The following is a 9,311-nucleotide window of genomic DNA, read 5'->3' as shown; positions in this document are numbered from 1 at the left end:
TTTCCCTCACAAATTGAAAAATATGTTTGGTCACTTGATTAGAGGTATGCTTGGGAAGAGAGAGCAAATTATCCTCTTTTCCAGATATCCAGATATCCAGGGGATATCTGGAAAAGAAAAGAGATTTGGTGGTTAAAGCATAAAAACAAAGGTAATGGAAGACAAGTGGGATGAGGAAAAAAAATTTAAAAGGATGAACACAGGCAAAAAAAGAAACAAAAAGAAAAAAGTTCCATGCACACTATAAAACGTGTGCGACTCCCAGACAGAATCTGATCTATACATGAAAACTGGTCTATTTTTGAAAATTGCAAACTATGAGCAGTCCTTCTGCCTTTCTAAACACACACACACACACGGAGCGCTCCGAGGGAGGATTTGCTGGCAGAGGCGGTGTTACTCCGTCTGTAAAACTCTAATCCCTCTGCTCCAGTTGACCCTCGCCAGCCGTGTCCCCTCGGACGACTCGGGGGTTCCTGCAGCCTCTGGAACGGGCAAACTCAAGGACTGTGGCCCGTAGAGACTCTGTGTTTTTCTCCATCTTTGCAAACGACTGGTTTTGACGAACTCGGAGAGCCCTTGCAGGGATCACGCGTGTCCCGGGCAGCCCTGACAGCAGGGGACCGTGGAGACCGGCGGTCCTCTGTCCCGCAAAGAGCACCACGATGGCTGCGTGTTTGAGGGGCAGTCCCTTCCCGTGCGTGCATCTGGACTGGCGGCACCGAGCAAGCGACCTGCCCGAAACCCACAGCCCGGGGCAGCTCCCCACCCAGCACTGCTTGCTTCGGGGCCAGAAGCAGGATCTGGCTCTTTATTTCTTCTCTCTTGCCCGATCATAATCACTTCCCACCACCTGCCTCCTCCCGTTCATAATCATCTGTCTGACTGGATCCTGCGCGGATTCCACGAAATAAATCACCATTACTTAGGAGGCGATCAAAAATGGGTCCAATAAGGACCCTTACAGATGGCTCAGGGAACCAGCTGGGGCTCATTTATCATGATTCAAGATGGGAGGAGGAGATAAAAGGAAGTCAAAGGAAGTCCCTTTCTGTCAGCTCCTAAAGATGTTTTGCAGTGCAACGGGGCTTGTAGCTACTCCCCTGCCACTGTACATAGGTAGGTGCCTGTGTCCTGCTTCCTTGCACTGGCAGAGGTGAAAAATGTGCTTAATGAATCACGTGCCCTTATTTGCACGTCTTCCAGGAGGTTCTCCAGGTTTTGTAACTCCCAGGTTGTGGGATCCTCCCGATAAGCTTTTAATTTTCTGAAAGTAAATAGTAATCTGGGAAGGGGGAAAGGGGAGCACTTTATCCTCCTCGAGAAGACTTTAGGCCCTGACTTCAAATTCTTAAGATCTTTAAGGCTCTTTTGCAGCTACAATGTTCGTTTCCTTTTAAATCTGACCCGGTGATTCCCACCTCTCCTTGGTGCATAGCAAAAGAAGCTTTCTTATTTTTTTTAATCTGTCACTTTTAAAAGAAAAAGGGCTCAAGTGGCTGGGGAAAGAAACTTGAAAACAGTGAAGGCAATTTCTCTGTGCTACTGCAGAGCAGGACTGCCTGACTCAGCCTTGGGCTAGACTCTGAGAGGAGCAGTCCGGCTTTCTCTGAGCCCTCTTCCCCGCAATACAGACACCGCTCCGTAGCGCCGTCCCGGCTGCGCCCCGGCTGCGTTCACTTGCCGGGAGGCGGAGGGCTTATCTTTGGCAATGATGGTTGCGATCTGCAATGCAGACGCACGAAGTCTCCGCATGCCCCGCGGCGGGCTCTGGGTCCATTCTTTCTATTTGGGCGGGGAGCGGTGAGGAGGCGGAGGTAGAGAAAAGTGTTAAATGTTGGGGTGGGGGTGTCTGCTAAGCCTTGTCCAACTCACCAGGTGACTCTATTCGGGCCTTCTGGCCCCGAGGGGGAAACAAGGACCTTCCTCCCACCTCCTAGCAAAGAGGGATGTGGTGACGCCCACGGTGTCACCTAAGGGCCAAGTTGGGAAGCGGGGCCTGCTGTCCCAGTCCACCCCGCCCCCAGTCCCTGAATACCCCCGAAGTCCCTCCCCACCAATCAACCAGCTTTTAACATGATAATGGCCATGACAATACCTTCCAGCCAAGGCCAGGCTGGAAAGGACTTAAAGGATCGCCCCCCCCCTCTCCCCAGTCCAATGGGGTACTTGACCGCGGGCCGCCTGCCGCCTCCTCAGCCACACCGCCGCATGCTCGGGTCTGGGGGTCCCGGCCCGGCCATGAGCGCTCACCTGGCCATGCCATCCTGTCTGTCCTACCCAGGCGCGGCCCTGTATGGGGACTACTACTGGCTCTCTCCAGGGAACACGGACAGCGTGCCCGCCGAGGAGACTCCGACGACGGACGCCCTCCCCTTGCCCGCGACAGAGAAGACGCCCAGTCCACCAGGTACGGCCCGGCGGAGCGGTCGGGCTGCCCTCGGCTGGGGGTGGTTGTGTCCCCTGTGCCCCTCTTGTCTGTGGGATGGGGGGCGATGACGGTACTGCCGGCGGCCCCCTGCTCCGGCGGGGATGCTCCGCCGGCGGCCCCGAGGGGAGAAGTGGCGGGAGCCCGGGGTGCTGCCGGCGGCCCAAGCGTGGCCTCCGTGCCCAGAGCGGACGGGGCAGAGGGGCGAACAGCGAGGGGTCTCGGTTCCCCCGCCACGACGCTGCCTGTGCCCACTGCCCACAGCTGCGGAGCCCCTGCGAGTTGCCAGGGCATCCGCAAACCTAAAATCTCCCGAGAAGCTGGAGATTAAAGTTTTTGAGTCTTTTCCCTCTGATTCTGCTAACACCAGTTGTCTTCTCTTCTTAGTTGACTCTCCAGCTTCTTCCAGCTCTGGGACACTCACTCAGTACTACACCCCTGACTCTGCCACCAGCCCCACCGCAGCAGCGAGCCCCTCTCCCCACTCCTCTTTCCAGAAGGTCAAGGCGCAAGGCAAAGGCATGGTGAAGACGGGCAAGAGCCGCACAGCCTTCTCGCAGGAGCAGCTGAAAGCCCTGCACCAGCGGTTCCAGACCCAGAAGTACCTCAGCCCCCAGCAGATTCGGGAGTTGGCTGCTGCCCTCGAGCTCACCTACAAACAGGTGAGGTTGCCCTGAGCAGCTGAGTTTCATCCCTGGCATGAAGTGACCTTGAGAGCAAGGGGGGGGGGGGTGGTGTTTCTCTTTTCTTAGACCCCAGAGATAAGTTTCTTTCATGGTCATGTTTTATACTATTGCTTACGTGAGAGCAGAGAGGTGCCAAAGCTTATGACTCAGTCTTCCTCTTATGTTTGGCTCCAGCACTACCCACCTACTCCATGCAGGTGTCTGAAAGGGCATGCAGAGCAGCAAAGCAGGGCCATGTGGAGTCGGGTTATTGTTCTGTATGGACACGTGTTGCCTCTGAATGCAACAAGTCAGATTCTTGCACTGCTGTGCACGTTGCTTTTCTTAGTCATAGTGGCACCAGGGCCTCTCCCTAGAGAAAGGGTCCTTGCCCCACCAGCTGCTTGTTTGACTCGGCCCTGAGCACTGATCTTGGCGCAACAGTGAGACGATGCTGCTTTACAAGCTGTATTTCTGTCTTGGCCTGTCTTTTGGGTAGTGTTTTTGAAGTCGTGGAAGATCCTGTGGTTATATGAGGAGTAGGAGTGTTAGTTTTCATGTCTCAGCTCTGTGATTTCACAGCTGCCTTGTCTGCTACATGCTGTTAGCTGCTGAAATTATATACAGTATTAGAAGCCAAGCAGAAGGAAAAACATCTTGGGGATGAGCAGTAAGCTTTGAAAATGAATTTCTAATTTCTTATGCCCTTTCCCCTTCACTTTTAGGTGAAAACCTGGTTTCAGAATCAACGGATGAAATTCAAACGTTGCCAAAAGGAGACCCAGTGGGTGGAAAAAGGGCTGTATCTACCTCAGGTGAGTAAATTTCCTCACCTCCAGTCTGTGGAGAGAAGTGCAGTATGTCCAACCTGTTAATTCAAGCAATGCACAGGATTCGATATTACCAAGGCAGTTGCAATTATTGTTATAGGCCTTACAGTGGCATCTATTATAACCTTGGCTTGGCACTGATAAAGCATTGTTTCCAGCCCACTTATCTCCCACTTAAGAGAGAGTGAAATAAATAGCCAAAGATGGCCAGCAAAGCTATTTGCTGTTTTTCTCACCTTCGTGGTGCTCCCAGACACGCTGATCTGGAGATAACGAGCCACCTTTGCTATTACTTGTCTATAGGGAGGACAATGAGTATGAAAAAAGGGTGCTATTTGTTTGGTTTGGAGGGGGGGGGGGGGGGAGAAAAACAAGGACCCATCAAAAAGAATGGGCAGTTGGTGTGGTGCTCTGCATTACTGAACAACCTTCTTTGTCTCTCCTAGAATGGGGCTCGTCAGGCTGCATACCTGGATATAATGCCCACATATCACCAGGGCTTCCCTGGCGGTGCCAGCAGAAACCTTCAGGCTATGACCAGCATGCACCAGTCTTACAGCAATGGACAGACTTATGGGAATGGGCAGAGCCTGTACTCATTCGTGGCTGTGGAGGATGAGGGGCTCTTTGGAAAAGGTGGGACAAGCGGCAATATCCAGCAACCTGTGGGTTTATCAAACCAGCCAATGAACTTCTATCACAGCTACTCTGACAATGTAGATTATGTCAGCCTGGAGTCAGAAGACACCTATGGCTTCCAGAGTACCTCTGATGCTGTCGCATCATTTTCGAGCTCTCCTATACAGCATCAATACCAGGTCCCTTGGCATCCCATGGGGGCCCAGAGTGGTTATGAGTCTCAGGTTTAAGTATTTTTTGCTCCCTGGTTTTGTGTTTGCTCATGGGGTTTCCAGAGTCTTGACCCAGGGATGCAGATTCTATTCTTTTATCTTGCCCCTACTGCTGTTTTAATCATCGGAGAAGGGGCTCAGCACTTTGCTGACTTGAGCTAGTTTTCTGTTTAAAAGTGCTTGTCTGTTCAGAGCTAACCCTTGGCAAAGGTGTTCTGTGTGTGGGTAAGATGGAACCTCCTTCATTAAGGTAAATGTGCAATGCCACAGCTGCAAGCAGCATAGGTTTTAAAAGTTTTGTGTGTTGTTCAAGTCTCACCTTACTTTGCTGCCTCTTTAGCAGGTGAGCTCTGATCCTTGCCCTGTGTGTCTTGTATCAGAGCTTTCATTGCAATGAAGGCAAACGCTTGTTGCAGAATAATTTTTCTTAAAGTGGTGTTTTTGTTAGTTTTTTTTTTTGGCAGTGTTATCAAGCATGTTCTATGTTATGTGCATGTTGTCTTATATATTACTTTGTTTCTGCCTAATGTTCTTAATGTTCTCATGTTTGGTTTAATGCTCTTAATGTTCTTACGAATTTGTATTATTTGATAATAAATTACTTTATTTTAATCTTAAAACGGTGTCACCAGTTTGCATTGAAATAGCCTGCTATGAGAATGGTTATTCTACACAGGTTAGAGCTGCAGTGAGGGAAGGTAGAAAAAGGTAACTTTGCAGTGTTTCTCCCAGAAGTAGGATCAATCAACTGTTCAAAAGGAGTAGGTCACAGAAGTCCATCAGCCTTGTATTTAACATGCAGGTGTGTTGCCTAATGCAAGGTGGGAGGGGAGCTCCAGGGCTGGACAAGCTGGCTTAAAGTAACGTGCAGCCCTGTAAAATGCTTGTATTAGCCTTTAAACTGTAATGCTTTAAAAAAGTATTGAAGGATGAGGATAGGAGAAAAAGACAGTGTTTTTGAGCTTGTGTGGTAACCTGCTGCTGCTCCAGAGGGTCACAATTAGAGGTCTGGGAGCCTGCTTTGTTGAGGCTGCAGCTCCCTTGGGGTTCTGCTGACCTCAAATGGACAGAAGAATCTGTGTAAATAACAGAATCCTGCCTTTGCCACTGGAACAAAAACAGCACCAAGCTCCTATTAATAACCACAGTCTAAACTAGCATAAATTATGTGTTTTGGTTTAATCCCAGGTTCTTTAAGGTAGAGAACACCATCGAAGCCTTCATCTGTCTGAAATGGGCAGTTCAAGGGGTACTCTCACCGAGTTCCACAATTAGTGGAACTGACAGCTCAGGCTCAAACTGCTACAGGGCCTTTGCTGAACAGAACCTGCTTGTATGTGTGCCAAAGCGCATCCCCTTTTCTTCTGCAAAACTGTAATCCTCTGCTTCCAAGGGTGAGTACAACAGGTACAGGAAGGAGAAACTGGAGGGTTGAGCCTATAGAGGAGGAAGAAAGGCTTAGCCATCCGTGTGTGTGGACTGCCAACCTTAAACAGTAGAAAAAGTTTAAATTTCCTGGAAGAGGAGGAAATGCCAAGTTCGCATGATTTTTTTTTTTGTAGTACAGAAAAGAGATCCTTTTTCATCCTGACTACAGATTCTTGTCCCAACATCAATTTCTCTAAATTCTTATTAATACTACTGCTAGAGATATACTTGATGAAAGTAAAAATTACTTATAAAAATAAAGTGGAATCATATACCTATGAAAGTCGTAGATATTAAAGCCTTGTCATTCAGCTTTAAAATTAGTAGCTTGCTTTTTTTTTTTTTTTTTTTAATGCAATCTTTACAGAAATACCAAGGTATGCAGGTTTTTGCAGAACGATTGCAGAGGATGCTTGCTACAGCTTACCTGTGTTGCTTGGGTATGTTTGGTTTCCATGTTTCTGCCCCAGGGGTAAGGAGATAGCCTTGCTGGCAGATGTCCTTCTGCAGAAACAGATATTGTTGCTAAAACAGCCCTGGGGCAGAGAGAGATTGCTCTGCATGCTGTGGTTTGTGTTTCTGCATTTGCCATGGAGTGCTCCCTCACCGGTCTGTTAATCCCCTGGTTGCTCAGCCTGGGTTGCATGCAGGTTTGGTAAGCACATGTAGCTGTAGGGAACGTGCAGAGCAGCTGTTGTTGGTATTTTGGCAGGTGGGCTGGAAAGAGCTGCTACTAGTTAAGGAAACCTTTCTAGAGGCTGTGGAATTAAGTAGAACTCCACCTTTCCATGCTGCTGGCTATCTCCTTTGTTACCTTGAAGTGCCTGAATTCCATCACCATGTAAAACAACTGCACAGGTAATTGTGCATTACCACCAAAACTGGTGGAGATGCAATTAATCCCTCCAGACTCATACTTGCCAAAAAAAAAAAAAAAAAAGTTTTATATCAGTTCCTCAGAGGAAGTGTGTGCCAGGAAGAACTCTACTACGATACATAACATCTCTGTTAGGACTGTTGCTTCTCATGACTGTTCTGTGTAACAGTGACTTCTGCACTCTAAAAACATGACGTGCCTTGCCAGGAAATCTTTTTAGGATCAAGATGTAAGATCATTTGGAGTTCTTCATATGTATTAAGCTTACATAAAATGGGAGTGGGAATACACTGTACTGCTCTCACAGTATCTCTGCAGTGTCGACACGCCCATTTGTCAATGCTGCACATGTACTTTCAGTGACACAGAGAATCCCACCCAAACAGAAGAAATTAGATCTAGTACATGTTATGTAGACCAAGGTTTATTCTCTAGTCTACTGGGTTCTGGCATTTGCTGTCCTATAGGCAAAACACCAACCAAGTAGAGTGACGTGAGCAACCGCGTTCCTTGCTCTCTGTGTCAACATGACCTGTAGAGATGTTTTACAAGCTCCGTGTTTCTTCTGAGTGGCCCATGAGCAAGGGCTCATGGCCCCAGTTGTCTCCCCAGTGCAGATAAAAGCCATGATCTCTGCTTTAATAGGCTCTTCCCTACAGGAATATGTGAACATGTGGAGTTATCTAACTATACCACGTGACTCATGCTGAGCTGACAGCATTTTGGAAATTTTCAGTAAAGTGTTGCCACATCTCTTTCTTGGCCCATCATTAGAGGGCAGCAGCATATTAGCTGATACTGAATAGTTATGAGACAGGAAAGACCTAAAATCATGACACTGGTCTTACACATAAAAAACAAAAACCAACCACCCAAACAAAAAAACAAACAAAAAACCAAACAAACAACTTATTTTTTCTTTTCTATGGGGGGCCACATTATCTTCATGCTGTCCAAAGTTTTGAAGAGCACCCTCAGGTCATATCTGTGAATCTCTTTCATAACCAGGCTAGGATTAATTTCTGCCACTTAATGGAAACCCATCTGCTCACAGGCAGGATGTGTCTCTAGCAGCTGGGCTGTGTTCAAACCATTAAATCTTTTACCAATTACAACATTAGGACTTCTGCTTTGGGTGAGTCCTAAGATCCATCCAAGTCATTGCTTCGATGCTGGGGAAGGACCAGAAAAGGAACTTAAGTCCCCAGTGTCCCTCTGTCTGGCTGAGGCTGAAGGACTGAGTCTAACAGAGGCTGCATTCCTGCTGCTTTTACACAGGACATTGTGAGTGAAGCTCTTAATACAGCAGACATCAATAGACTCCCTTCCTGGAAGTTGCTTATTTGCCTCTTGGAATTGCTGCAGGTTCTTGGTCTCCAGAACCATCTCTGGCAATAAGGTCTGTCTTTAAATAATGGCCTCTGAAAAATTCTGTGTGTCTCCGAGGAAATGGCAAGATTTGGTAGTGTTTGTTAGCACTATTTTGTGAAGGCCAATAGCAGGGAGATCACAACCACTGTTCTTACAGGCAGCGTCTTTCTGCAAGTCAGTCCTGGAGACTTAACAGCAAGATCCTGCCTGTCCTAAAGCACCTCTGAAGGAGCAGGTGTCTCCTTTTCCAGAGAATTATTAGTGAGGAGCAGTCACAAGCTCAACTATTCCACCTACATCTGCCTTTGATGGGGTGGCATGGAAAGGTTTCAGATGATATTCAAATGAGTAAACAGCACTGTTGGCTCCAGAAGGACTGAAAAAAATCCTTACACTGGTGAGAGAGCCCTGATAATTGTTTCTATTGTAGTCCATCTTGAGATGTTAACCAGAACCTTTTCAGTTAATTTAATTGATTCCCACCTCTCTGATGGTTGCAAGTTCGTGTCTTTCCCAGCCTTAGCCACTTGCTGGCTGTAGGGGGTGGGGCGGGGTGCTGTGCCAAAATTATATGACTTAGAAATTCACCGTCTAAAAGGCCGTATTTTTCCCCAAATCGTGCTGGCCATATATTGTGATTTAATGCCAGGCAACAACTAACCACCACACAACCACTCCCTCGCTCTCCACTGCTGAGATGGGGGAGAGAACTGGAAGACTAAAAGAGAGAAAGTTCGTGGGCTGAGAAAAAAACAATTTAGTAGGTAAAGCAAAAGACACACACACAAAAACAAAGCAAAACAAGGAATTAATTCACCATTTCCCAAGGGCAGGCAGGGGTTCAAGCCACCTCCAGAACAT

At 47.8% G+C, this 9,311-nt stretch overlaps 1 protein-coding gene across 1 annotated transcript; it reads left to right on the top strand.

Annotated features, from left to right (window-relative positions):
* Positions 1-2,160: 2,160 nt before the first annotated feature.
* Positions 2,161-4,792, top strand: LOC114069345 (homeobox protein NANOG-like). The gene is made up of 4 exons (XM_027906071.1): positions 2,161-2,410; positions 2,816-3,090; positions 3,819-3,908; positions 4,370-4,792. The coding sequence occupies exons 1-4, from the start codon at positions 2,161-2,163 to the stop codon at positions 4,790-4,792; spliced, it is 1,038 nt and encodes a 345-aa protein (XP_027761872.1).
* Positions 4,793-9,311: the final 4,519 nt, after the last annotated feature.

The sequence above is a fragment of the Empidonax traillii genome, unplaced genomic scaffold, assembly GCF_003031625.1.
Source record: "Empidonax traillii isolate 1590-97213 ecotype Southwest subspecies unplaced genomic scaffold, ASM303162v1 scaffold1246:size530596, whole genome shotgun sequence".
In the NCBI taxonomy this organism is placed as follows: Eukaryota; Metazoa; Chordata; class Aves; order Passeriformes; family Tyrannidae; genus Empidonax; species Empidonax traillii.
The sequence above is the reverse complement of the archived record's forward strand: the minus strand, read 5'-3'. Positions and strand labels throughout refer to the sequence as shown.